The 27,750-nt window shown below is 52.2% G+C and overlaps 4 protein-coding genes and 1 long non-coding RNA gene across 5 annotated transcripts in view; 3 read left to right on the top strand and 2 right to left on the bottom strand.

Annotated features, from left to right (window-relative positions):
• Positions 1-6,795, top strand: part of st14a (ST14 transmembrane serine protease matriptase a) — an 11,253-nt gene extending 4,458 nt beyond the window's left edge. Inside the window, exons 5-19 of the mRNA XM_086165127.1 lie at positions 1-139; positions 248-283; positions 1,217-1,451; positions 1,574-1,716; positions 1,802-1,905; positions 2,042-2,154; positions 2,238-2,374; positions 2,478-2,582; positions 2,927-3,034; positions 3,112-3,228; positions 4,479-4,601; positions 4,703-4,886; positions 5,475-5,743; positions 5,817-5,953; positions 6,043-6,795. The exon at positions 1-139 is cut by the window's left edge and continues 28 nt beyond it. Of these exons, the coding sequence (XP_086021253.1) occupies positions 1-139; positions 248-283; positions 1,217-1,451; positions 1,574-1,716; positions 1,802-1,905; positions 2,042-2,154; positions 2,238-2,374; positions 2,478-2,582; positions 2,927-3,034; positions 3,112-3,228; positions 4,479-4,601; positions 4,703-4,886; positions 5,475-5,743; positions 5,817-5,953; positions 6,043-6,201 (2,109 nt within the window). The 3' untranslated portion in view covers positions 6,202-6,795. The remainder of the gene's footprint in view (positions 140-247; positions 284-1,216; positions 1,452-1,573; positions 1,717-1,801; positions 1,906-2,041; positions 2,155-2,237; positions 2,375-2,477; positions 2,583-2,926; positions 3,035-3,111; positions 3,229-4,478; positions 4,602-4,702; positions 4,887-5,474; positions 5,744-5,816; positions 5,954-6,042) is intronic.
• Positions 6,796-7,738: 943 nt separating this feature from the next.
• dhx34 (DEAH (Asp-Glu-Ala-His) box polypeptide 34) lies at positions 7,739-13,946 on the top strand. Its single transcript, XM_086165126.1, has 15 exons — positions 7,739-8,566; positions 9,554-9,865; positions 9,946-10,200; positions 10,278-10,380; positions 10,797-11,014; positions 11,077-11,251; positions 11,323-11,516; positions 11,602-11,703; positions 11,778-12,044; positions 12,118-12,388; positions 12,466-12,572; positions 12,638-12,886; positions 12,959-13,144; positions 13,487-13,631; positions 13,724-13,946. Exons 1-15 carry the CDS (start codon positions 7,886-7,888, stop codon positions 13,864-13,866), a joined length of 3,408 nt encoding a protein of 1,135 aa, XP_086021252.1. The 5' UTR covers positions 7,739-7,885; the 3' UTR covers positions 13,867-13,946.
• A 2,848-nt stretch (positions 13,947-16,794) lies between these two features.
• On the bottom strand, positions 16,795-23,140 carry spred3 (sprouty related EVH1 domain containing 3). Its single transcript, XM_086165123.1, has 6 exons — positions 23,057-23,140; positions 21,054-21,219; positions 19,326-19,494; positions 19,185-19,246; positions 18,949-19,107; positions 16,795-17,913 (listed from the first exon to the last, which is right to left on the bottom strand). The coding sequence occupies exons 1-6, from the start codon at positions 23,065-23,067 to the stop codon at positions 16,912-16,914; spliced, it is 1,569 nt and encodes a 522-aa protein (XP_086021249.1). The 5' UTR covers positions 23,068-23,140; the 3' UTR covers positions 16,795-16,911.
• Positions 20,884-26,128, top strand: LOC147224128 (uncharacterized). Its single transcript, XR_015107501.1, has 4 exons — positions 20,884-21,003; positions 24,880-24,965; positions 25,835-25,896; positions 25,998-26,128. It is a non-coding gene; the product is annotated as an uncharacterized LOC147224128 (long non-coding RNA).
• Positions 25,127-27,610, bottom strand: opa3 (outer mitochondrial membrane lipid metabolism regulator OPA3). The gene is made up of 2 exons (XM_086165124.1): positions 27,410-27,610; positions 25,127-26,149 (listed from the first exon to the last, which is right to left on the bottom strand). Exons 1-2 carry the CDS (start codon positions 27,549-27,551, stop codon positions 25,821-25,823), a joined length of 471 nt encoding a protein of 156 aa, XP_086021250.1. The 5' UTR covers positions 27,552-27,610; the 3' UTR covers positions 25,127-25,820.
• Between the last annotated feature and the right edge of the window lie 140 nt (positions 27,611-27,750).

Raw genomic sequence — 27,750 nt, 5'->3', positions numbered from 1 at the left:
TCGGAGTTCAGCGTCCCCCGGGGCCAGGAGGCCGCCGTGGACGGCGCCATGGCCGCCATGGACAAGCTGGTGGACAAGGAGCAGCGCAGCCTCCACCGGCCCGGGAACGCCCTGCTCATGGAGGAGGTGGTGGCCTCGGGTGAGGACCTGCTCCGAGGACTCGGGTTCTTCTGTGTGTGTGTGTGTGTGTGTGTGTGTGTGTCGGGTTTTTCCAGATTAACGTTTGCGTTTCTTCCTCCCCGAACAGAACTGGACTCCCGCTTGCTCTCAACGTCCTTCAACAGTAAGTCTGATTTATCGGTTTACCCGGCAAAAAATAACTGTTATTACGGGATTAAATAGGATATTACCATCTAATAACATATATACATATATTACTATGGTATAGGACATTTCTACTACTATCTAAAAAAAATTATATTACAATATAAAATGTACAATTCAGTTATACATACATATCATTATGTAAATACATGTGTATCACTATGTAGATACTTGAATATCACAATGTAATAAAATGCATAGTATCTAATAACATGTTACCGTGTAAATACACATATTGCTATGTATTTACATGTGTATTACTATGCACTAATGTATATAGATATTGAGTACTATGTAATGTGTATATTACCATGTATTAATGTGTATATTACATGTATATACGTTATATAAAAAAAATCTCACCCACTTACTGTAAATCGTAACAATTTATCTGTATATATATTCATAACTGTGCAATATTTTATTTCATAACAGCTGCATGTGCTATATTTTTTCATACTCTTGACCTTTAGACACTTTATAGCCTTGATGTGTTACTTAGACACTTTATAGTTTTATTTGTATTACTTACTGTTACTTACTGTTTATACGATTTCCTACTATTATTTATTATTGTTCCGTTTTACTTGAAACTCTGGCACAACAATTTCCCTCGGGATACAAAAATTTGTTCTTATTCGTATTCTTTTATAAGAATACAAAAATATATTACTATATGTTGCTAATGTAATAACATCTATTACTAATGTAATAACATATATGACGATGTAATAACATATATGACTATGTAATAACATATATGACAATGTAATATCATATATTACTATGTAATAACATATATGACTATGTAATATCATTTATTACTATGTAATAACATATATGACAATGTAATAACCTGTGTAAGAGGTTTGACGTGGACTGTCGGTTCCAGGGTTATTCAAGTTCTCCGAACACACCAAGCTGGATCACGTGGAGCAGATCAACTCCCCGGGGTTCCCGGACCGGCCTTACGCCCCCAACACCTTCATCGAGTGGCAGCTGAGGGCCGACCCCTACTACGTCCTCAAGCTGGACTTCGACACCATGAACCTGGAGGAGAACTGCACCAGCGACTTCGTCAAGATCTACGACTCCCTGGTCACCATCGAGAGCCGTGTTCTGCAGGAGTAAGTGTCGGTTACACGTCTCTGTGATTGACAGGGTTAAGCCCCGCCTCCCAGCTCGTGGACAGCTGTGATTGGACCTCCACCGGGACAGGCGGACCTCATGCATTCTCTTCTTCTCGTAGGATGTGCGGCTACTACTCGCCCAGCGAGCCGCTGACGTTCATGTCCTCCGGCAACGTCATGCTGGTCACCATGGCAACCAACGAAGTCAACAACTACCCGGGTTTCAGGGCGCGGGTCTCCCAGGTCCGCCGCGGGAGCCCAGGTAGGAGCGGCGCCGTCGTCCGACGCCGACATCTAAACATCTCCATCTGACATCCACATCGAACCATCTCCAATGCTCTGACCAGAACTAGTCTGCGGGGGGAAGCTGACCGGGAACAAGGGTACCTTCTCCTCCCCCAACTACCCAAACTACTACCCGCCTAGAACCTCCTGCCAGTGGTCCATCAAGGTAAGACAGTCGGCGGCGTCTCTTCTCCGGGGGTTCGGAGGAAACTCTGGAACTTTTGGGCATTCGAAATGAAGGCACGAGAAGAAAGAGCCACTCGGGGAAATGCTTGACGAGTGTGTGTCCGTCGACCTCGAAGGTGTCCGAAGGGAAGGCGGTGAAGGTGACCTTCAAGAAGTTCCTGCTGTCCGAGCCCGGCCATAGATACGGCAGCGACTGTGGCAAAGACTACGTGGAGATCAACAAAAAGAAGTGGGTCTTCCGGAATGATCACGGTATGCTTCGCGGAGGGGTCGACCTTCTAGAGCTCCATGGTGTGCTGTGTTCTGCTCCAGGTTCTGCGGGGAGCAGCCCGACGGGACGGTGACAGCAACCAGCAAGGACAACCAGATGAGCGTGCTGTTCTTCTCCGACGCCTCCTACGTGGACCGGGGTTTCTTCGCCGAGTTCGAGGCCATCGACGTCACCGACCGTGAGCGGCGGGCGCGCCGACTGTTTCATCTTGGGACGGGTGATTTTAATTATTTCATCTCATGTGTGTGTGTGTGTGTGTGTGTGTGTGTGTGTGTCCTCAGCCTGTCCCAAGCAGTTCCAGTGCAAAAACCAACGCTGCATCGCCAACACGCTCCGCTGCGACGGCTGGAACGACTGCGGTGACTTAAGCGACGAGCTCAGCTGCAGTACGTACCCTAAACCCGCCCCCTTTTTTTTCCACCTGCCAATCACAGCGGTATCAAATGTTCCCGTCAGAAACCTTGACCCGCCAAAATAAAAGCTTTCTTTGCTGTATTGAAGCCACTCCCTGCTCAGGGTAGCCTAGAAAAGTGCACCTCTATGCTGATGACACTGCTTCCAATAGAGATTTCCCCAATTGAATTCTGTTCTACTCATTCAAGAACGTTAGCTACCCACGCCACTTCTACGTCCTCGACGACGGAAACGGACTTAATCGGGAAGTAGTCCGTTCCCAAACCGGGGGAACGGACTACTTCCAAGAGCATTAACTTTCCCCTAAATCCGGCAGTTTGCCCTGCGACGACCATCAAATGTAAGAACGGCTTGTGTAAGCCCAAGTTCTGGAGCTGCGACGGCGTCGACGACTGCGGCGACAGAACCGACGAGCAGGGCTGCGGTAAGAACATCCGTCGGCACAAAATCAGGGATCCTTTTCTTTGGTTTTCTTCATGTCGGTTTCTGTTCCTCTTCCAGGCGGGTGTCGCTCGGGTGAGCTCACCTGCAAGAACAACAACTGCGTTTCCGAGAAGAAGCGTTGCGACGGGAGGAACGACTGCGGCGACGGGTCGGACGAGCTCGACTGCGGCAGAGGTAAAACTCCAACCTCTTCTTTTTCTTCTTCCATGAAACATGGCTGCAAATAAAGTCCGACAACATCTAGTAACACACAAGACGGTGGTTTAGCAAGTCGGTGCAGGAGTTAGCGCTCCGGAAAGGAACGCTCCCGGTTGATTGGGTTCTCCTGTCAGGGGTTTGCCCAAGGGTTGTGGTCATGCTTGTCCGGAGTCTCCCGTGTTCTCCTGCCCAGGTTCTCTCCAGGTTCTCCGACTTCCTGCCACGGTCCAAAAACAGTGAGCAGGTTGATGAAGACTCCGTGGATTGACAGCTGGTATATCCAGGTTAAGCCCCGCCCATTGCAGCGGTGACAGTGGGTTTGGATCCCCCTGCTGGACATGTGGTGTAGATCAGGAGTTCTTCACCTTTCTGACCCTGAGGCCCATTTTTTTCAGTACAGAGTGGCCCAGGGCCCATTAAATATGATTTTACATATTATTTTTTATATATTATATATATTATCTAATATGTATTATTTAATATATATACACTGTATAGGTTTATAATTATGGTGAATGGTTTCTTACTTTGTGCCACGCGTCTGGCTACGAGCTAGCTAGCTTTCAGTGCACGTTTAGAGTTGCCAGTCAGTGACACGATCCATCTTTTCTGCATCTGCAGCCCGTCTTCTTGTCTCTTGAAAAATTCCACCGGCTTTCCCACAAGCGTCGGATGCTCGGTCTCCAGGTGCCGCTGTAGTTTCGACGGCTTCAGTGCTTCGTTAGCCAGCGTTAACACACACTTCACACACTGGGCTCTCGCCACTGCCTCGCTACCTCCGTTTACGAAGCCGTACTTAATGATTGTACTTGCGCAAAAATGTACTTTTTGGCGGGGGGGTCGTCTTCATTTTTTCGTTTTAAATATTTCTCCATCTTGTTTGTTTCCAGCTAGCTGAGTGTCTTCTCCTTATTTATGGAGCTGGTTAAAGTAACAACTGACTGATGCATTAGCGCCACCACATGGTCGGGAGTTGTTATTGCGTCCCGCAGCCTCGCGGCCCGCATGTACTAAACAGATTATTTTTGTGGCCCACTAGGTGGCGCTCGGGGCCCAAGTTTGGCCCTTTGGTTAAGAATCACTGGTGTAGATAATGAAGTGCTGGATCAAGTCGGGCATCAGATCATGTGGTTCTCAGTACCTGGGGAATTCGGAGTACTCAGAGTACTCCGTCAGAACGGGTGCACAAGTATCTAAGAGGCTCGTACTCCGTTTCCTTCCTGCAGGTTCTTCTTCCAGCTGCACCGACCTCTCTTACCGCTGCAAGAACAACAAATGCATCAGCAAGGTGAACCCGGAATGCGACGGCACCCGGGACTGCGAGGACGGATCCGACGAGGAGAACTGCGGTACGACAGGAACGGAACGTCAACGTCACGCCGAAGACGGCCTTCCTGACCTGCCCACTTTTCCGTAACACCTAGTGATTCCCCTTGTTTTGGCCTCGCAGACTGCGGGAGGAGCATGTTCAAGACGTCGCGCATCGTGGGTGGTCAGGACGCGGAGGCCGGGGAATTTCCCTGGCAGGTCAGCCTGCACGTGAAGGGCTCCGGACACGTGTGCGGGGCGTCCGTCATCAGCCCGCGCTGGCTGGTCACCGCCGCGCACTGCGTCCAGGACGACGGCAAGACCAGGTAACCACAGATGCCGTTTCACACCTCCTTCTTTGTCCGTAGAGGGGAAGCACTTTGAGCTCCTACAGATGTTATTGTCCAGAATCCAATACACGCCTGAGTTTCTGAGACGTCGAACGACGTCGCTTGACTTCCTTGAAATCTCAACGTGTTCACGCCGTCCAGCGGTCAGGAGGTGATGTCCTCAATATCTGCTGTCCGTCAGAGCCACAGACCCTGCTAGAACCTGCTGGAACAACTATGAAATGTGGTCTGAGGTCCAGCAAGCACTGTTTTACCGGCGAACGTCTTTGGTTTTATCTTTTTTAAAGTAAAGAAACGTCCAGCATTGGAGCCCACTAGATGTTTAGAACATGTTCTTCCGGTCTGGGTAGTCCGTGTTCTCCTGCCTGGGTACTCCAGGTTCTCCGTCTTCAGTCCAAAAGCGGCCTTCAAGTTCTCTGAAGACTGATCTGTCCATCGTGAATGTTTCCACTCGTGGCCCTGTGATCGACCGGTGACCCGCCCAGGTTAAACCCCAGGTGTCACTTCGACCCAGCAGAAGAAGTTTAGACAACGAATGACCTCTGGACGTGTTCTGGTCCTCAGGTACTCCCAGCCTTCCACCTGGGAAGCATACCTCGGCCTCCACACGCAGGGCATGTTGGGCTCTGCGGTGAAGAGGAACCTGAGGCAGATCATTCCCCACCCCAACTACAACGCGTACAGCTTCGACAACGACATCGCCCTGATGGAGCTGGACAGCCCCGTCACCTACACCGACTACATCCGGCCCGTATGCCTGCCGTCCCCGCAGCACGACTTCCCCACCGGGAGCACCGTGTGGATCAGCGGCTGGGGCGCCGTCCGGGAAGGAGGTGAGTCGACTCGGCGTCTTCGCTCCTCGTCCTCCCGAAAGCTCCTCCGCAACAAGCGCTGCCTCCCTTTCAGGATTCGCAGCGACGGTTCTGCAGAAGGCGCAGGTCCGGATCATCAACCATACGGTGTGCTACGACCTGATGGCCGGGCAGATCACGTCCAGGATGATGTGCGCCGGAGTGCTGAGCGGCGGCGTGGACGCATGCCAGGTAGGACTTCTTCTCCCCACCGGGGACCTTCTTAGCTGAGCGAGAACTCCCTGACGCCCCGTCCCCTACCGTCTTTGTGTCTCGGCCAGGGGGACTCGGGCGGCCCGCTCTCCAGTTCCACGGGGAACCGGATGTTCCTGGCCGGCGTGGTGAGCTGGGGCGACGGCTGCGCCCGCAGGAACAAACCCGGGATCTACACCGTCGTCACCAAATTCCGAGGCTGGATCAAGGAAAAGACGGGCGTGTGAAGATGCTCCGACGGGTCGGGCGGACACCGAAAAGGACTCGACGGGCAGCGGCGGTGTTTGCCTGCACCTCCTCCCCGTCACCGGGGTCGGGTTGATGAGATGTAAATACACGTGTGTTGTTTTTTTTTTGTCGTGTCTTTGGATTTTGGCCGCGCCGAGACCCGACGGTCCCGCGAGTGCATGGAGACGTGATTGTTACAGCTGGACGCCCGACATAGGAACTCTGGATCCACCTTGTATGCTTCCGCTAGGGGGTCACCATCGCACTCCTCCCATGCTCCCCTTGCTGCCGCTCACTCTTAGACCTGACCTGAAGCGAGATCAGCAAGTTCAATCTGACCTACCTCCTATGGCTTGGTATCTTGTATGCATTCACTGTTTTTTTTGTTTTTTTTTCCCCCCTAAATCATCGACTTGAGCGAAGCGACCTGTAAATTTTGTGACTTGGGTGTATTTTCAACTGGACGCAGAGCTCTTGTTTGATGAGGTGATTTTAGATTTGTGCATATGTGTATTTTATAGATGTTTTTAAAATAATGTTTTAAATGTAAATTTTTTTTTTGGTTCTATGAAATAAATTTTTTTTAGACAGATTTACCTCTGTCGCAAGTCGTCTCCTCTCTGTGTTGTAAAAAATCCCTCATCTTAATCTTAATTTACCATATTATTATGTAGAACATCCTGCACTCAGGACTGCTGTGATTGGATGAGAGGCGGTGTTCACTGGACCAATCACAGGGCTACATGTTCAAACAACCATTCACACGTCATTTAAGGAAACACAGCCATTCCCTTTCTCATTCACAGGTCTGGAAGATCTAGGGTCACCTGGATGTTCTGGACTGTGAAAGGAACCTGCAAGAACCCCATGCAGAGACATGGAGACCATAGAAACTCCATACAGAAACCCAACCAGTGACCTTCTTGCTAATCACTGCACTGGCAAATATTAAATTCCAGCACAGCTATTTCTATGTACATTATTTTCTTTCCCTCCTTATTCTGCGGTCCTTAGACTGTGTCTTACATGTAGGACTTTGTGTTCATCGTACCTTTTTTAAACACAAATAAGTCAACTTGGTGTGTCACACATACTTGACCAATCACTGATCAGGCCAATAAATGTAAACGCTTAATTTTAATATTTTATGTGAATAGGGCTTTTGTTTTAAAGGGATTATGGTATTTTGTTCCTGCAGCATGTTTCCCCTTCACAATTGAACATGTTAATATATAGACAGCCATTCACATAGTGAAACTATGTATACTTTTACGCATTTTTTTTTTCAAAGTCTAATAGAAAAAAATAAACTACATAATAAGAGGATCGCTTTCCGCTTTTGTACATCCGGAACCATTGTGCACTCTTTCCACCGGACCTTTTATCCAGCCGGACCGGAAGTGGTCCTACAGTGTTATTCTTCCGCCCGGCCAAAACAGGCAAGACAACCCAGTGGATATGTACACTTCTCTCCGCTCGCTTAACCAGGTTTCTATTCCCTTGGCGTCACGATAGAACGCATTTTTATTTTTATTTTCTAAACATTTCCGGGTCATTCTATCGCTTTTTAAATGGGTTGTTCGTGACCTGTGGTTTAGTATTTCTCCATGCTACCGTGTCGGGTTAGTCGTGCTAGCGCTAGCTAAAACTACGGGGTGGTAGCTGAAGCTAAGAACTGGGACCATGGATCCGGACCGGGGCTGGGACTGGTACAGCCCGCAGTGCCGAGCCCAGCTGGACGAGATATTTTTCAGGCCGCAGGACTACATTCAAGCCGGCAGCCCGGAGCACAAAGACTTCTGGGCCTTTTTCGACCGCTTCCAGAACTTTAGGTCCAAGCGGGACATGCGCGGCTCCGGGTCCGGCGTGGATCGGGACGGGGCCCCGGGCCGCAGGGAGACCGGGGCGGTATCGTTGGATCTGCCCAGAGATTACGACCCGCGGTACCGCATCAACGTGTCCGTGTGCACCGCGGACGTCGAGAAGCGTCTTGGGAAGCCGGAGCCCAGGGGCAGACGCGGCTCTTCCGGTCCGGGGTCCGAGGAGATCTCGGACTTCCGCTCGACCCTTCTCCACTTCCTGGACTTCACTCAGAAACAGAGCTTCTGCAAGCTTTCCAAGCTGCGGCGGGAGCAGCGGGCCCTGCCCATCTTCCAGTACCGCGACCGGATCGTGGAGCTGGTGCGGCGCCACTCCGTGGTCGTAGTGGCCGGCGACACGGGCTGTGGAAAGTCCACCCAGGTGCCCCAGTACCTCCTGTCCGCAGGCTTCACGCACATAGCCTGCACCCAGCCTAGAAGGATCGCCTGCATCTCCCTGGCGAAGAGGGTCAGCTTCGAGAGCCTGAATCAGTATGGCTCCAAGGTCTGTTGCCAAATACTCTGAAAGTACTCCCAAAAAAAGTATTGAATACTGTATGGCATGTGTCAAACACAAGGCCCGCGGGCCATATGTGGGCTGCCACGCCATTTTACATGGTCTGCAAGAACATCTTAAAAGGTCTGAATGTCTTAAAAGAAATAAGTCAAATGCAATTCATGCCGATCATGTTACCGGCGAGGCGTCGGCATCCCGCCAATTAGATCACAGTGTATTCACATCCATGTCATTTTCTACAAGTGGAATTGAGAAATACAAATGATCCCTAAATGTCCAGGAAGAGAAAAGTTGATGCTGATGGAAGAAGAAAGTTGGGAAGGCCAGTACATGTTTGTGCCTCAAGGAGAAAACTGTGTTTTCTGTGTTATGTGGCAGCGTCTGTTGTGAAAGAGTACAAGCTACATCACATCACCAAACACGGAGCTAAGTATGCTAAAGTTAGCCTTCTAGAAACAAACAACAAACTGTCCAAAAATTAAGAGCCAAACTACGACTACAGCAGAATGTGTTCTCAAAAGCTTCATCCAAAAACACAGCAGCAGTGAAACTAGCTTTGCAACAGAGCAACTGGTAAACATCTATGCAAATGCGTTGATAACATTTGGCATTTGAATGAGTGATAAAGTCAGAATTATTTAACATTAAGGAGTAGGTTACATTGAGTTGAAACTTTTAACTCTCTGTGAAAATGAGTTTGACATCCCTGCTGTATAGCAAACAAATATCAGGAGCTGCACGCTTCTTCACAGGTCACAGCAAGGAGGTTCCCAGGTTCTCCGTCTTCCTCCCACATTCAAAACCTGCAGGTGTGAATGAGAGGGTGGACGTGCTTGGAAGAACACGAACGAGTCCGAGTGGGACATCTAGTGGTCGGAGGAAGCAGGCGGAGATACGCGACGGTCCATCACGGCAGTAAAGAGCGGCCGTGATGTTCAGACATGGCCTTGACACCCCTATTGCCGTGTTTTCCAGGTCGGGTACCAGATCCGCTTCGAGACCACGCGGACCACAGCCACCCGCCTGCTGTTCCTGACAGAAGGTCTGCTGCTGCGGCAGATCCAGCAGGACGGGACCCTGGCCCAGTACCAGGTTCTGATCGTGGATGAAGTCCACGAGAGGCACCTCCACTGCGACTTCCTTCTCGGCGTGCTGCGTTCTCTGCTCGCCGAGCGGCCCGAGCTGCGCCTCGTCCTGATGTCCGCCACCATCAACATCAAGCTCTTCTCCGACTACTTCGATGAAGCCCCCGTGATGCAGGTGCCCGGCAGGCTGTTCCCGATCCAGGTCAGATACCTCGGCCACCTTCTGGGCCCGAAGAAGCGGTCCTGAACTCAGAGATGACCCGTTCCCTCTGCCGCGTTCAGGTGATATACCAGCCCATCCCCCCCGAGGAGCAGGCCTCGCGCTCGGAGAAGCTGGACCCGAGGCCCTACCTGCGCGTCCTGCAGGCCATCGACCAGCGCTACCCTCCGGAGGAACGCGGCGACCTGCTGCTGTTCCTCAGCGGCGTGGCGGAGATCGGCGCCGTCCAGGAGGCCTGCCAGGTGTACGCCACGCACACGCGACGCTGGATCGTCCTGCCGCTGCACAGCACCCTCTCCCTGGCCCTGCAGGACAAGGCACGGCCCCATTGGTCTAGGGTCGCCGTGACAACGGCGACGGCGGTCTGACATTCTGTCCTCCCGTTGGTCCTCAGGTGTTTGACATCGCTCCACCCGGCATCAGGAAGTGCATCATCTCCACCAACATCGCAGAAACCTCCGTCACCATCGACGGGGTGCGCTTTGTCGTCGACTCGGGTAAGAACTCGGGTTCTAATCCGAATTCTCCTCATGTTCTCCCGCCTGGGTTCTAACCAAGTTCATTTTCTGACTCGGTTCTTTCTACCTGGGCTCTCCAGGTTCGCCTACCCGGGTTTGTTCTGCATGTCATGCCCATGTTCGGTCCAGAAATAGCTCGTAGCTTAGCTTGTTTCTTTCTACATGGTTCTCCTCCTATTCCCGTGCCTGGGTTCTCACCATGTTCTCAATCATCAGTCCAAAAATCAGCAGTAGCTTAACTGACTTGGTTGTCTAGATGTGGAGGTCCATCCAGGTTCTCCATCTTCCTCCAACCCCCTTGAAAAAGAGAGCGGTCGAAGTTCTCCATTTGATTGACGGCCGGGTTAAACCCCGCCTCTCAAGCCCGGTCTCACCCGAAGCGTCTCCATCTCCAGGGAAGGTGAAGGAGATGAGCTTCGACCCCAAGGCGAAGATGCAGCGTCTGCAGGAGTTCTGGATCAGCAGAGCCAGCTCGGAGCAGAGGAAGGGCCGAGCGGGCCGGACGGGCCCGGGCGTCTGCTACCGCCTCTACGCCCAGTCCGACTACGACGCCTTCGCTGCCTATCCGGTGCCGGAGATCCACCGCGTGGCCCTGGACTCCCTGGTCCTTCAGGTGAGGAACCCCTCCAGGAACCTCCTCCCTCCTGGAGCCACATCTCCTCCTGTCCCCTGCAGATGAAGAGCATGGACCTCGGAGACCCCCTGTCCTTCTCCTTCATCGACCCGCCGCCGGCCAGCAGCATCCAGACGGCCGTCACGTACCTGAAAGAGCAGGGCGCCCTGGACGCCCGCGGCCATCTCACCTCCATCGGGACCCTTCTGGCGCAGCTTCCTGTGGACGTGGTCATCGGTAGGACTCCCCCCGCCTCGCCTCAGGGGTCAAAGGTCGAGGGTTCTGACCTCCTGTGAGTGTCTCCTCAGGGAAGATGCTGGTTCTGGGCTCCATCTTCGGCCTGGTGGAGCCGGTGCTGACGGTGGCGGCGGCGCTCAGCGTCCAGTCGCCGTTCCTCCGCAGCGCCGAGCACAACCCGGACTGCGCCACCGCCCGCCAGCCGTTGCTAAGCAACCAGGGCGACCCCTTCACCCTCCTCAACACCTTCAACGCCTGGGTGGAGGTGGGTGGAGGTGGGTGGGGCCAGCAGGTTTTTTTTTTTTTGTTTTGTTTTGTTTTTCATAAATGTTTCCCCGCGTGGCGCCCAGGTGAAGGGAGAGCGCGGCGGCGCCTCCAGGAAGTGGTGCCGGCGGCGAGGCGTGGAGGAGCAGCGGCTCTACGAGATGGTCAACCTCCGGCGGCAGTTTAAGGCAGGCGCCGTCGACGCGGAGGCTCCGCCCCCTTCTCGCCGACCACGCCGTCTGACCGCCGTCTCCGCCGACAGGACCTCCTGAAGAGCCACGGCCTGTTGGAATCGGACGACGGCGCCCGCCACGGCGCCGACCGCGAGCGGCGCCGGGAGAAGCTGACGGAGAGGAGGAAGCTCCACCAGATGAAGAGGGACCACGAGCAGCAGGAGGGCGGCCGCCGCAAAGTCCTGCGTCTGGAGGACCAGGAGGGCGGCGTCTCCTCGGGCTCGGACACGGAGGAGGCCGGCCGGGGGAGGAGGAGGAGGAGGAAGGAGAAACCCGGCCAGGACGTGGACATCCAGGTGAGGACGGAGATCGACGGCGGCGCGGAAGAGAGCATTCGGGGCTCACGGAGGTTCTGTCCGCTCCTCGCAGGAGGTGAAGTTCCAGCTGCGGCACGACGTGTCGGAGCTGCGGGACGCCGTGGGCCGGGACCTGAGCTCCAAGCAGCAGGCGCTGCTGAAGCTCCTGCTCTGCCGCGGCCTCTACCCGCAGCTGGCGCTGCCCGACGAGCACAACTCCACCCGCAAGGACTCGGACCAGGTGTTCCACACCAGGAGCAAACACGGGGTGGTCCTCCACCCAACCAGCGTGTTCGCCACCGACCCGGAGGCGCTGGTCCCTCCGGACGACTCCGGACCGACGGGTAAAACGCCCGGTCCCGGCCTGGAGGACGCGGTCCAGATCTGTGAGCGTCACCTTATCTCTCCGTGGTCCATCCAGGGCCGGAGCGGAGGGACGGCTGCAAGCACCAGATGCTGGCCTTCGTCACCCTGCTGGAGACCAACAGGCCGTATCTAAGCAACTGCTTGCGTGTTCCTGCTCTCCAGGTGAGGAACGTCATCGTCCGGGTTGCCGGACCGAACCTCCACCGTTCTAACGGCGTCCTCCGCAGGTTCTGCTGCTGGTGTCCAACTCCTTGGACAGCAACGCCGACTGCACCCGTCTGGTGGTGGACGGCTGGCTGGAGGTGGAGCTGCGGGAACCCGAGGAGGCCCTCAGGGTGGTGTCCACCGCTCTGAGCCTGAGGTCCGAGTGGGAGCGGCTCCTGCTGGCCCAGCTGGGGGACGAGCCCGGCGGGGTGTCCCGCGGAACCACCCGGAAGCTGAGCGATGGGCTGGTCCGCTTTCTGCTCTACAACGAGGTGACCTCCCCCGGCGCCGCGGAGGTGGAAGTTCACGTCGCGCCAGCTAGGTGCTAATCGTCCCATCTCCAGGTGCGCTACAGCCTGCGGAGGCTCACCGCCCTGCAGAACCAGAACCTGTACGTCGGCCCGCGCGCCCAGGACGGGGCGCCGCTCGCCGCCGCCGTGAAGCCGCCGTTCCCGGGGGCGGAGCCTAAACCCGACCCCATCAAAGGAGGACAACGCGTCTCCGCCTTCTTCACCTACAACTGTCTGGCTGTGAGTAGGACCTCCGTGCGAGAAGGTGGTTCTGGAATGGATGGGAATGTTCATGTCTGTCCTGAGGGGGCGGAGCCTAACGCTCACCTGGCCACAGGGGGAGGTGTCCCACAAACACTTGGGGGATCTCCGTGTTCTCCCGCCCTGGTTCTCCATGTTCTCCAGCTTTGGTTCCCTCCAGGTTCTCCATCTCCCTCTCATGATCCAAAAGCCTGTGTGTGTTTGAAGAAGCAGACGTTCATCCGGACGGTCCAGTTCTCCTCGTGATGTCACCGCAGGGATGAAACCCTGGCCGCTCTGACCTTCACCATCTTCAGCCCTGGTCTCCTGTGTGTCCTTCAGGACTCCAGAGACCTTTACAGCGATTGTCTGCGGACCTTCTGGAGCTGCCCTCACTGCGACCTCTACCTGCCGCTGACGCCGCTGGAGCGCATGCAGCACCAGGCCTCCTGCAGGCCGCCGGGGGAACCGCAGCCAGCCGAGGAAGGTCAGAAAGCGGCGTTACCGCGGCGACCAAAAGACGGAGATAGAAGGTCCTCCTCGCGTTTTTTACCGACGGTTCCCTCTGCTGGTCTCCAGGGCCGGCCGGAGAAGGAAGCGTCTCCTCCTCCGTCTCCAGGCTCACCAGGGTCTATCACTGCGACGTCTGCCACGAAGACCTGACCCTCACCTCTACTGAGATCCTCAAGCACAAGAGGCAGCACATGCACGCCGGCCAGTAGATCCACCTCCACCCCTCTGGTGGAGAACCAGCTCACGTTCTTCATATGTACTTTTATGGATTAAAGCTCATCCTCAGGTACAAGGTGGTCCTGATGTTCTCCTCCTTCCACGTGTAGAATTTATCAACGGCCTGGACTCCTGTCACCGTCTGGCCGAGGAGCTTCTCTGTGAGGAGGTCCAGGTTCTCCTGTCTGGGTTCTCAATGTGAGGAGGTCCAGGTTCTCCTGTCTGGGTTCTCAATGTGAGGAGGTCCAGGTTCTCCTGCATGAGTTTTCTCTGAGAAGGAGCTCCAAGTTCTCCTGCCTTGGTTCTGAATATAAGGAGTCTCCATGTTCTCCTGCCTGGGTTGTCTCCTGGTCACATATGGCATCTGTGGGTTCTCCAGGTTTTCCCCGTGTGAATCCTCCATATTCTCCCTGGGTTCTCCATGTACTCCCTGGGTTCTCCATGTTCTCCGTGTGAGTTCTCCATGTTCTCCATGTTCTCCCTGGGTTTTCCATGTTCTCTGTGTGAGTTCTCCATGTTCTCCGTGTGAGTTCTCAATGTGAGTTCTCCATGTTCTCTCTGGGTTCTCCATGTTCTCCATGTGAGTTCTCCATGTTCTCCATGTGAGTTCTCCATGTTCTCCATGTTCTCCCTGGGTTCTCCCATGTTCTCTCTGGGTTCTCCATGTGAGTTCTCCATGTTCTCCCTGGGTTCTCCATGTTCTCCATGTGAGTTCTCCATGTTCTCCATGTTCTCCATGTGAGTTCTCCATGTTCTCCATGTTCTCCCTGGGTTCTCCATGTTCTCCATGTTCTCTCTGGGTTCTCCATGTTCTCCGAGTGAGTTCTCCATGTTCTCTCTGGGTTCTCCATGTTCTCCATGTGAGTTCTCCATGTTCTCCATGTGAGTTCTCCATGTTCTCCCTGGGTTCTCCATGTTCTCTCTGGGTTCTCCATGTTCTCCGTGTGAGTTCTCCATGTTCTCCATGTTCTCCCTGGGTTCTCCATGTTCTCCATGTTCTCTCTGGGTTCTCCATGTTCTCTGTGTGGGTTCTCCATGTTCCTCCCCTGGTCCCGGTCCAGTGGATGCAGGCGTGAAGGAGAGGTCCGACGGTCGGACGTCCTCGCCCCGCGAACGTCGGCCGGCCCTTCCTGGTTAGGCTCCGCCCCTCGGCCCCGATTGGCCGCGGCGACCCTGTGACTGGCAAAGGCGAAGGACAGGCGTCAGCCGGAGGTAAAATATAGAGTGAGGGTTTAATAACGATCCAAACCCACGATATGTAACACCTCAAAGCAGCACGTTGGCACAAAGTCAGAAGTAAGACAGCACGGAGGATAAAAACCTGTCTGCAGAAAAATAAAGGATCGGAATAAATATCTCCATAAATAAATAAAACAGGAAAAATATCCCATCCAGTACTTTGGAACTCATAAATACGTACATCTGGAAAAATATGCACATCGGCAGAAATCAATAACCCCGAAAAGTCAAAGTAAAGTACTTAAATACAGAGTTACTTGTAAATGATAAGGTATTGATTACTCAAATGAAAAGGCACATTTATTAAGATGTAATAACGGGTGGGGGGGCTGCGGTTGTGATCACATGACTGCCAGTACTGTAACCATAACAACGCCATCTCGGGACCAGGAGGAGCAAACTGTGCAATGGCTTTACTGGTTCTTGAGATCTGCACCATCGAGTGTGTGTGTGTGTGTGTGTGTGTGTGTGTGTGTCGGGGGGGGGGTTCTCCTCACACTGGGAGGTCATATGACCTGTCCCTGAAGTCACATGTGTGTGTGTGTGTGAGGGGGGGGGCTGAAGGCGGGCGTGCACGTGAGGGGGTGCGTGCACGTGAGAGCGGATCCCTTCTCTCTTTCTAGAAGCTTCATGCGTTCACCGGAGGAACGGAAAGCTAGAAGAAATAAATAAAAGCCCCTTAATCCAGAATAAATCAGAGATGATAATTACCAAGAAATAAATAATATAAAAATAAATAAGTATATGTTTTTTAATTGTGACCTTGGAACCACCCAGCGGAATTTAATCCTAATTTCTGATTTTAATTTTCTTTTTTTTTTTTCCCCCAATGGGAGTGGATGACCTCTGGACCTGCAGACGGGGCCCGGACCGGAGAAACGTCCCGCCATTGATCGGTGGATTTAATCCGGCAGAGCGTTAATCCGGGATTGGGGGGGGGGGGGGGGCATCTTGTAATTCAGATTTTTATTTTTCTCAATGATCTCAGAACAGTGGAGGTGACAGGACCTCCACCTCCACCCTGGGACCAGATGGCTGGAGGACGAGGAGAAGATTGAAGGTCAGCTGGGGGGGTGGGGGGGGTTAAAAAAATAGCAGCTTTTTTCTTGATTTTTTTTTTTTTTTTTACCTCCTAATTTCTAAAGCGACATTCAGCAGACCCCTGGGTCCAGTCTACCACCCTCCCATACCTCCCATGTGAGCGCAGGTACAAAAATAGTCTCCCATCACATTGTTCATTGCACTTTTTTAATTGGATGTGGAGGGAGGGGGAGTCTATTGAGGGGGTGCAGTTCGTCCTCCCGGCCGCTAGGAGGCGCTGCAGCCATTCTGCACCCCCCCCCCCCCCCTCTCAGGGGTCTGTTAGCACCTTGACTGATAGGGCAGGGGGGGGGGGAGGAAGGTGGGGGGTATTTTTTCCTCACTTTATTTAATTTCAACGGGAGTGATGCGGTGCGTTCACTGTCCCCTTTTTTACGCAGTTGCCCCTAGCAACCAATGACATTTTCAACTTTTGCCGCCACCCCGGATTATTCCCAAACCCCGGGGCGTCTGAGGTAAAGGGTGACCCCCCCCCACACACACACCAGCCGTCCACCTGTGTGTGTGTGTGTGTGTGCGTGTGTGTTTCACATTTAATAAAATATACCAATTAAAATTATAACAATCATAATATATAAACATCTTTTTTTTTCCTCTAAATTAAAAAAAAACAGTGTACACATGTTTTTTTTTTTGTTTGTTTGTTTTTTTTTCTTTTTTTGTAAAGTTCCCACCCCCGGACCCCCGGACCCCCTCCCTCACCGGACCGCCTTGTGCTTCCCCCCGCAGCAGCCGCACCTTTCCCCGCAGCGCAGGCAGCCGCGCACCGGCAGGTAGCAGCACATGCACGGCACGAAGAGCGACAGGGCGAGCAGCGCCATCCAGCGGGCGCAGCACAGCGGGTGGGGTCGACCCCCCAGCGAGTCGTCGCAGGAGCACGGCTCCCAAAACTCGCCTTCCGAGTCCGACGCGCAGTGGTAGAGCAGGCTCTCCGCGCACCACACGCACGTCCACTGGCGCAGGCAGCGCAGCGCCGGGTCCGGCGCGTCCCTGCAGCGGCCGCGGCCGTTCTCCGACGCGCTGAACACGGAGCGGCAGTACACGCACCGCGACGAGCAGGTGGACGCCTGCGGGCAGGGGCTGTCGTCGTCCGGGGAGATGGCGCCCGGGTCCCCGCCTCCGTTTCCCCCGCCTCCTCTCTTGCGGGTCCGTGAACGCGGCGTGGCCAGGGAGGTGTGCATGCAGCACGGCGACGGGGAGCCTTTGCACGCCTCCTGCGGCGAGCCGGCGCCCGACGACACGCCGGACACGGCGTTGGACACGCAGGTGGGCGACGACGTGGACAGCCGCTGGGAGGCCTTGCTGTCCAGGCTCACCGTCACGTCGCAGCCCGCCGTTCCCACGCCGGACAGATCCTTCTCGAAGCGCACCACGCACAGCTCCGACTTGTCCTGCATGCTCCCGCCGCCGCCGCCGCCGCCGCCGCCGACCACCACGCCGCCCGTCAGACCCCCCACCATAGTCCGGGGGGCGCCGGCCCGCCGGTAGTCCTCGTAGCCCCGGGACCCCCACAGGTCCTTGCACGGGTCCACGCTGCGCAGGTCGCCCTCCTCCAGCAGGGAGATGGCGGGCGACAGGGGGGAGGAGGCCGGGGGCTCCGCCGGCGGGGTGGGCGGGGCGGGGGGCGGCGGCGGCGGCGCCGGCGGGTTCAGCACGGCCGTCAGCTGCGGGTGTTGGTGCGGGCCCGGCCTGGCGTGGATCTGCGGGGACGGCACGGGTCAGAGATTTTGGGGAATCCTGGGACATTCGATGGAGAAGGTCTAGGGACAGAACCTGGTGAAAACCCAGGCAGGAGAACATGGGGACTCCATGTTCCAGGAGGGGAGAACATGCAGATGGAACCCAGTCAAGAAAGCATGAGAAGAACCGAGGCAGGAGAACATGAAGAGAACCCAGGAAGAAGAACACGGAGCCTCCACACTCCAGTCATGGAGAACTTGGAGAGGCTAAAGAGACAGAAGCCATGCAGGAGAACATGAGGAAGAAGAACACAAGGTCTCCATGGTCCAGCGGAAAGAACATGGAGACGGAACCCGGATGAGAAAGCATGAGAAGAACCGAGGCAGGAGAACACAGAGAGCCCAGGAAGAAGAACTCGGGGCCTCCACATTTTAGTCATGGAGAACTTGCAGAGACTAAAGAGACAGAAGCCATGCAGGAGAACATGAGAACACAGGAAGAAGAACGTGGGGTCTCCATGATCCAGTGGATAGAACATGGAGATGGAACCCGCATGAGAAAACATGAGAAGAACCAAGGCGGGAGAACACAGAGAGAACCCAGGCAGAACATTCAGATGGAACCCAGGGAGGACAACACGGAGACTCCATGTTCTGGTAAGCGAGAACATGCAGAGGACCCACAGAGAGAACCCAGCCAGCAAAACCTGGAGAGAACCAAGGCAGGAGAACATGCGTATAGAAGCCAGACAAGTGATCATGAGGAGAACCGAGGCGGGAGAACACGGAGACTCCGTGTTTTCCAGTTCGCGAGAAGATGGTGAGGACACACAGAGACCAGGAGAACATGGAGACAGCCGGGTGGAAGAACATGAGAAGAACCCAGGAAGGAGAACATTGCGAGAGAACCCTGAGTGGAGAACATGTGGTCCCCACGCTCCAGTCCCGGGAAGGCGGTGAACCCGTCCTGGAAGCGAATTCAGAGGGTGCGACGGCTGCCTGTGATTGGCCGCTGGTTCCCCAGGCCGGCCTGTGATAGGAGCAGAGCGGGCGTACCTGCGCGGGCGTCTGGGCGGCGCCGGCGTGTCCGGGTCCGAAGCCGAACTCCTCGGGCCGCACGAAGCAGGTGGCGGACGACTCGCTGGTCACTATGGTAACGGGCTTGGGCAGCATCTCTTTCCTGCTATTGGACGACGACTCGCTGCCTGTGTGCGACTGGGAGAGGCGGGGCTTCAGAGGGAGGGGCGGGGCTTCCGACGGGGGAGGCGGGGCCGAGACGCCACCATACTCACGGCCTGGCCGTCGTCCTCGGTGTCGGCCTCCTCCGGCGTCGACGACGACGGCGAGTCGGAGCCTTGAGGACGCCAGAACACAGAGTTTAGAATTCCCGAAATCCCCGAAGGGACGGCGGGCGAAGCTCGGCGGCGCCGTACCCCGGTCCAGCTTGTCTATGACCGCCTGCAGGCCCTTCTCGAAGGAGATGGCGTCGGCCGGGCTCTGGAAGGTCAGGCCGAACTTGCGCTCCTCCACCCGCCAGTGGTGGAAGATGGGGTTCACCTTGTTGTAGACCAGGCCCCTCTGGACGGCGCACTCCAGCACCGGCTGAAGGACACACACAGCCAACCCCCCACCCCCACCCCCGGGAACACACCGGGTCAGACTTCCGAAGACCTCCTCCGCGGAACGCCGTCTACGACACGGCTCAAATATGTCCCACGAGAACGTCTTAAAAGGTCTGATTGTCTTCAAATAAATAAGTCAAACGCGTGCATTGAACAGAAACTACATTTCCCCCCATTCAAGACGATCGTGTTCATCTGCATTTTAACTCCGAGCGCGGAGCTGAGTATGCTAAAGTTGGCCTTCTGGAAAAACAATAAATTGTCCAAGAATTAAAAGCTAAACTACGATGTGTTCACGAAAGCAGCTAACTTTATACCAGAGCAACTAGTAAACATTTTCTTTTACATCTATGTGAATGCAAATATAACATTTTGGATTCGAATGAGTTATTTAAGATGGAGGGGTAGTTACATTTATTTTACATTACATTTATACAGTTACTATTACATGCGGCGGTAACATGATGTGGCCGTCTGTGAAGGTGAGCTTGACACTCCTGGTCTGCAGCCTCTCATCCAGAAGGTGGAGAATTTGGGGCTCCATAGAGTCGCAACGCAGTACTAGTAGTACTTGTGTGTACTCTGTCCACTACTGCAGTACATCTGAGCTGAGGAGGTCAGTAGCACTTGCTTTTTTACAAGTTTTGCAAATTGTCCTGTGAGTTTTCCATTTACTCAGGATCATTAAATCCCTCTGTGATAAAATAAATCCTATGATAGAATCATAATAATATAATCTGACAGAAACCAACGTTAAATGATATCTGCCTTAGCTACAATTAAATTTCTTGTTGCTGACATATCTATCTATCCATCCATCCATCTATCTATCTATCTATCTATATATAGATAGATATAATCGGAAAATTGCGCTTGATCATGAGAACTCAATTCTCAGAGCCCCTATAAACGTCTTCAAGCATGTTATTATTTTCATATATTTCATTCATTTATTTATGTGTTCTTATGGAAACATTGAATCACTTTACATTAGAGCGGACTATACGTGTGTGCGTGTGTGCGTGTGTTACAGTGCATGAAGTTTTCTTGTAGAAGACGACCGACTGAATAATCAATACATCGGTGTGAATCGATGCATTGTTCCGCCCCATACATCAATGAGTCATTCATGACCTCTCGACTGTAGCGGGAAATGCAGTTTTACACCGGAAATCAAGCAAAAACAAACTAAAAAAAAAACTTAACCCATCAAATCATCCCCGTTATTTTGAAATGACATATTCAAACTGTCGTCCGCTCCCCGTCTGGCTTCAGACGGGCGGGAGAATGTTGTGAAATGATAATTTCCCATTTTTTCCTGTTGCACCTGAAGGGGCCCGTTACTGTGCGGCTGTCATCCAATGTCCTGCGAGGATGGACGTCACGTGGTGCGTGACGCGTCACGGGAGGAAGAAGAAGAAGAAGAAGAGGAAGAAGAGTGCGGAGAATCGCCGCAATATTCGTGACGGGAAGCCCACGGCCACGCACGGTGAGAAGCCCACGTCCACCCATACTACGTGACACACGCAACACACTCACTGCTCGGTCTCGCAGCCGCTCCCCACGCACGGTGTACTCCCTCCGCCCCCTTCCGTCGTGGCTCCGCCCCTTGCATATGACCACGTGACTCAGGCCGCCGCCTCCGAGGGGCACCCACCCGCCGCTGGAGTCGTCACGTGTCATCACCACCGCGCGCACACGCACGCTGTCAGGGGGAGAGACAGAGAAAGAGAGAGAGAGAGGTTACACGCGCATGCGCTGTGACACGCCCGCGCGTCCATTCACATTAATGGGAAGCACGAGCGCATCAAACACCGGCATTCAAACGCACACGGTGTCACGTGACGGCTTCCATCACCGTGTGTGTGTGTGTGTTTGTGTGTGTGTTTGTGTGTGTGTGTGTGTGTGTGTGTGTGTGTGGGAGGTTAGATATTCCACGTCACGTGATGGAGGTGAATCGAATCCACGCGAGGACCGGAGGTGAAGAAGATGTGAATTAAAGAAAAAAAATGAATAAGGATGTGAGGCAAAAAAAAAAATAAGAAGAAAAATGATGTGAATTAAAAAAATAAGGCAAAGAAAAAAATATCTGAACTCAAAAAAAAAAAAAAAAAAGATGTGAACTCACCAGAAGGAGGAGGAGGCGCGTGCTTGTATCAATGAACCGCCGCCATTGGCGCGTGCGCGCACGGTTGCATCAAACACACCGGCATTCAAACGCAGAGCGTGTCACGTGACGGCCTCCATCACCGCGCGCGTGTGCATATACATGTGTGTGTGTGTTTAGATATTCCACGTCACGCGATGGAGATGAATCGAATCCACGCGAGGACCGGAAGTGACCGTGGAAAGGAGAGGATGTGAACTCACCGCGAGGAGGAGGAGGAGGCGCGTGCTTAGATCAATGAACCACCGCCATGGAGGCGCGTGCATGTGTACGTGCACCTCCTCTCCCCTCTTCTTCTTCTTCTTCTTCTTCTTCACCTCTATCTATTTGTTTTCTCCCCCCCTCCGGACGCTCACGCCTTTCCCTCCGCCCCTGGCGCGTGCGCGCCCGCTCACGCGCTCATTAACATCCCCCTCCATCCCTCCATCCTTCCATCCCTCCTCCTCTTCCTCCTCGATCTTCTATTTTTTATGAATGGACGGAGGAGAGACCGGATCCGACGGCCGCGCGTCTGCGGGCCTCCGGATCCGGAAGGAGGGATGGAAGGAAGGAAGGGAGGAAGGAAGGAAGGATGGATGGATGGAAGGATGGAGGGATGGAGGGATGGAGGGGAAAGGAAGTGGTGAGGACGAGCGCGCGTGCGCGAGCGGAAAGAGAAATCGCATTTCATTCATAAAGTTGGGCTTTAAAAATCATAATGAAACCCTGAGACACGTTGATAAAAACCCGGGCCTCCATCCCTCCTTCCTCTCCTCCCTCCATCCCTCCATCCCTCCATCCCTCCATCCCTCCATCCCCCCCTCCGTCCTGAATGGCGCCATTCTGGCTCAGACTCGCCATCTTTCACCTTTCCTCCTCTTCCTCCCTTTATCTTACACACTGATTTCATAACTGCACCCCCCCTCTCTCTCTTCCACACACACACACACACACACACACACACCCCTCCATCATCATCATCCCTCCATCCGTGCTCATGCGTGCACCCTCCACGCGCGTCCACCTATGTACAATCTCCTTATTTGTGTTGAACGCGCGCGACTTCCGGTGGCGAATCAACAACAACAACAACACACACACACGCACACACACACACACACACACGCAAGCGCGCACGGCGTGGACGTGTCGTGGATCTGGGTGTATGTATGCCGTGGGATCCGGAGCTACGTAATGCCGTTTTTAGGGGGGGGGGGGGTAACGGGGGGGGTGGAGGCGGCGCGCCGGTCGTGATACCGGGGGACCGGATGTCGGCGCTCCGGCTGGACACACACACACACACACACACACGGAGGGAGACATAGAGGTGCGTGCTCGTGCAGCGTGCATGTGTGCGTGCAGGCCAGCAAAAAAGAATGGAAATTTCAGGACTTACTCGCCCTCCATGGCTCGGTGTCGCCCGCCGCTTGCAGCAGCAGCAGCAGCAGCAGCAGCAGCCCGGGGTCTCCTCACCCTCCCTCCCTCCCTCCCTCCCTCTCTCTCTCTTTTTATCCTCCTTTCAAGGAAACACTCACGGACTCGCTCACATTCTCCCTCTATCTGCTTTCATTTTCCTAATCTTCCCTTCTCTCCCTCCTTCTCTCTCTCTCTCCACCTTGATGGCGTTTCGGTGTATCAGGATAGGCTTGAGGTTGCAGCAGCCATTTTCCGCTGGCAGCATCCTCCCTCCCTCCCTCCTTCCCTCCCTCCTTCCCTCTCTCTCTCTCTCTCTCTCTCTCTCTCTCTCTTCCCTCCCTCTACCTGCCCTGGTCCATCATATCCGCACTAATCATTGACAGCGTCGTAGCTTCTGGGATGGATGTGATTTTTTTTTTTTTTTTTAAGTGATGAACCCCCAACTCCCACCCAGCATTTGTTGTGAGATATCTGATCGGGACTTTTTCCGGTCTTCCCCCGCTTCCGTGTTCATTTCCACGCCGGCTCCCGTCGTGACCGTGGCGCGCCTGGTTTTTTTTTCTTTTTCAGCACCGCGGACAGCGAGCGAGTGGAGAGTCTGTAATTTCCGACCGCCGCGTCGCGTCTTTGAACGCAGCTTCCTTACCTCACTTTTCTCCTTTTACTTTTTCTCTTTGTTTTTATTTATTTATTTTTTTGAATTTATTTTTTTCGGGTTTGGGTCACATTTATTTTACCCGCCGTTACATCCCCTCCTATTTCTTTTTTTAATACAGAAAAAGATTCACCTCCCGGTGTTTTATTTCCTCAACCTGTAACCGACTTCCGGTCACATGACTTGTTTCCCCGCCCCCTTCTGCTGTCAATCAAGACCTGTTGAAGGCGTCACATCCTCCTGAATCGCTTTTTATTTTTTAATTTATTTTTCACTTGAAAACCAATTAAATACTTGACATGAAGTGAGTGCCGTCACTGTTTATAATTTATTTTAATTTTAATAACTCTTTATTATTTCCTTTTTCCCAGTGGCTACTTGTCATTCATTTCCCGAGTTGTAACTTTCTACTGCTAGCTGGCTAACAAAATAAAAACAATACAATTCTGCACATATATGAAGAAGGTAGCCCAAATCCTGCATGAGGATCCGGGAGGTTAAGGTGTTTTGGCGACGCTTTTGAAGAAGCAACGATGAAGAATATTATTTTTAAAATAATTTAAAAAAAAACGTAAATTATCAAAAAATAAAAATATATTAGAAATTGTTAAACTGTTCAAAGGTGAAATTGGGTAAATGTATAAATATCAAAAAATAAAAATATCTTTAAGATGCCAATAAAAAATGTTTAATAATAAAAAGTTAAAGTATCCAAAAATGAAAATATTTTTAAATATCCCATTGAAAAAAAGTGAATTGATCAAAAAGTAAAAATATTTTTAAACTAAGTTTCAAAAGTAAAAATGTTTCTTAATAAGTAATTTTTTAATTACTTTTTAATTTCCGTTCATCAGTAGAGCTGCCATTTTTGTTGTTTTCCTAAATCTAACGCACAGAAAGTACATCATTTCTGAGTCGGAAATTTCAAACATCAACACTGACTCAGTTGCCTCCATATGCCCTTCTCTGCATCCTTTCTCTCCATCCATGAATGGAGAATCATCTATAAAAAGCATTAAGGCAGGAACTTGGCCATCAGGATCCAAAGTAGTTTTGTTGCACAGTTCAAGATTAGCAGGTTTTGAAAAGTTTTACATTTGTTGGCGTCCTGAAATGTAATAGGATTACTGACTCAAAATCTCCATCAGATGGTAGCTGTGGAACACTGAGGATGCCACCTGACGCTGCTGGAGAAGAAGTTGGAACTTCATGAAGAAAAACCCTGGACAGGAAGGTTCTTCATGCATTTCTCCTTTCTTCTGATTAAACAAGTTCCCTTTTCTCGCATACGTACAAGTATTTCCTTGTTTTTAACATCTCTCTGGTTGCTCCTGACACAGGTGAAACAGAGAGAAGGCTCATGATGCAAACACAAGATGTTGTGGATATGAGACATTCTGCTGGGACCACATTTTTATTTTTCTTAAAAATTGGCCACTATCATCTTTTATAACCTCATTGTTCCTCCTTCTTAATGCTATTTAAGCTTTATGAATGGCTACCTTATATTCTCATACCACATCAAATTTCAGTGTACATTTGGCAATTAATAAGGTTCTGATTCCAAGTTTTTAAAGCAGCCAATTGGACCTGATTGTAATTATTCTCCCGTGGGTCTCTTCCCTTTTCCATAATTAGTTTATGAATTATATTATTTTTTGTAAATACCTCTCACTGGAATCTTGAAAAACTAGTTTAGTGTGTCAGTCACAGTCAAGGCCTCCCAAAGGTGATTTGAGGTCACCGATATTCAAAATGGAAGCCGCAACCTTGAGCTGATATCAAGCGGATGAACTTGGAGATCGCCGTCGCCTCTTGATACCTTTTATACAGTTGACAGAAACGCAGGAGAAACACTATGAATATCATAGCACACACTCTTTGCAACTAGTTGCCCCAAACATGAGCTAATTATAAACGTCCGACGCCATAGCGTGGAAACAGGCTCCCTTGTGCCCCGTTCACGGGAGGGCGGGCGGCATGTAAAGTGGCTGCTATCAGGCGGTGTTGGTGCCGGTATCACATCCCTGCACTCTTGCTGATACGCTCCATGGCCCTTGACGCCCCCCGCCCGACGAAAAAAATTAAATCACTTTTTGTCAGGAGCAGGAAAGGACAGCAGGAGCCGGTTGACCTCCCTCAGCTGGGCGTCCAGAGTCTCTGTGGTGAGTGTGAGTTCTGCAATTTGAATCTGTAGGCTTCTGAGGGTCTCATTCTGCTCCTCCTCTTTACGCCGCGAATTGGCCGCCTGCCTGCTGTACTCCAGCACCATGCATCCGCCCCCGATGAGAAAGATGATGGCTTCGCCCAGCAGCTCGGCGCCCAGCTCCGCAGCCGCGTCCTCGTTCAGCGGCTTAATGGCGGAACCCCGAAAACCCATGATCCGCATCTTTGTCCTCATCTCGATCCAGTGGTAAACTGCGAGTCCGAGAAGGGAAGAGTGTGTGAACACGTGTGCGGCGACCACAAGTGTGAAATACGCACTTGTGTGTAAAAGTGCCAGATGACATAACTTAAAAACAGTTTTCATCTCAGCCTCTACCTTAATTTTAGCTTGGGAATGATAACTTATTAATTTATTTCCTGCTCTGAATATGGAAAAGAGTGCTCCAGGGTGGTCCCGTGGTCAGCGCTTCCACCTCAAAACAAGAATGTCCCTGGTCATTTCACAAATTACATAAATTAAAGAGGAAGAACATTATTGATGATTTAACCAAAGTTGTTTTTTAATAAACCTACATAATCTCATCTCAGCCACTTTGATATGATTAGTTTCAATATCAAAACTTCTCCTTTGAGCTTTTCCCTTCAGGGATCTCTGTACATGACCCATCCATCTCAGTCTGGCTTCTCTGACCTTCTCTTCACAACATTAAACATGTGTTGTCCCTCTGATGGACTCATTCCTAATCCTCTCCATCCTGGTCACTCCCAAAGAGAACCTCGGCATCTTCATCTCTGCAACCTCCAACTCTGCCTTCTGTCTTTTGCCCGTTGTCGCTGTTTCTAGTCCATAAAGCATCGCTGCTCTCACCACTGTCTCCTCCACCTTTCCTTTCATTCTGGCTGAAAGTCTTCTATCTCATATTACCCCTGACATTTTTTTCCACTCATTCCAACCTGCTTGAACCGATTTCTTTACCTCTTTACCACATTCTCCATTGCTCTGGACTGTTGACCCTAAGTACTTGAAATCCTCCAGCTTCTTGATCTCCACTCCCTGTAGCCTCAGCTCTCCACCTGAGTTCCTCTCATTCACACACATAAACTCTGTCTTGCTGGGACAAACCATCATTCCCCTCCTGCATCGCTAGCACTCTTTCTAGACATGAAGCCATACTGCTGGTCACAATAACAAAACTAACACCTACTAATTTGACAGTGACTTTTAAACATTTGCGAGAAGAATTTTCTGGATTTTATTTCTATAACCATAGAGAAATAAACATCTTATCAGCTGAAAATTTCTTGAGGAGATATAAGTAGCCACCTGACCTCCAATGTTGCTAACAATATACTTTGATGTTATCCACTCACTGACAGAAGAGGCCCGCCCAATCTGAGCGTCCCCGGCTGCCATTGGTCAAGCCTGTGTATCCTCACTTGCTATTGGTCGTCGTAGCCGTCCCTACCCTGGTGTGTGACACTGCTATCCAGCGGTCATGCTAAGCTACTCACGCTGCGCGGGGGGCAAGCAGATATAGTTCTTGAAGAAGTCGCTCCTCCGAGCCCCAGCTTTTATCCGGTTCGCCACAGGCTTGCTCATCTGCCTCACACCGAGGTAGAGGAGCTTGGCAATGGGGAAGGCGCCGACGACCATCTTGGCGGAAACGGATCACGCTCGGCAGCACGTTGTGACGTTGCTGCGTAATGACGTCACCAAAATTGACAGCTCATTTTTTTAATGGAATAAAAAGCTCATATTTTAATGCAAGGAAATTTTATCCGCTATTATTACAAATAAAACAAATAAACAGGACTGAAACTTCTTCATCTAAACTGTGCTCTAAAAATACAAA

This window comes from Fistularia commersonii, chromosome 18, assembly GCF_037954325.1.
Source record: "Fistularia commersonii isolate RoL2024-O1a breed Wild chromosome 18, RoL_Fcom_v1.0, whole genome shotgun sequence".
NCBI lineage: Eukaryota > Metazoa > Chordata > Actinopteri > Syngnathiformes > Fistulariidae > Fistularia > Fistularia commersonii.
The sequence above is the reverse complement of the archived record's forward strand: the minus strand, read 5'-3'. Positions and strand labels throughout refer to the sequence as shown.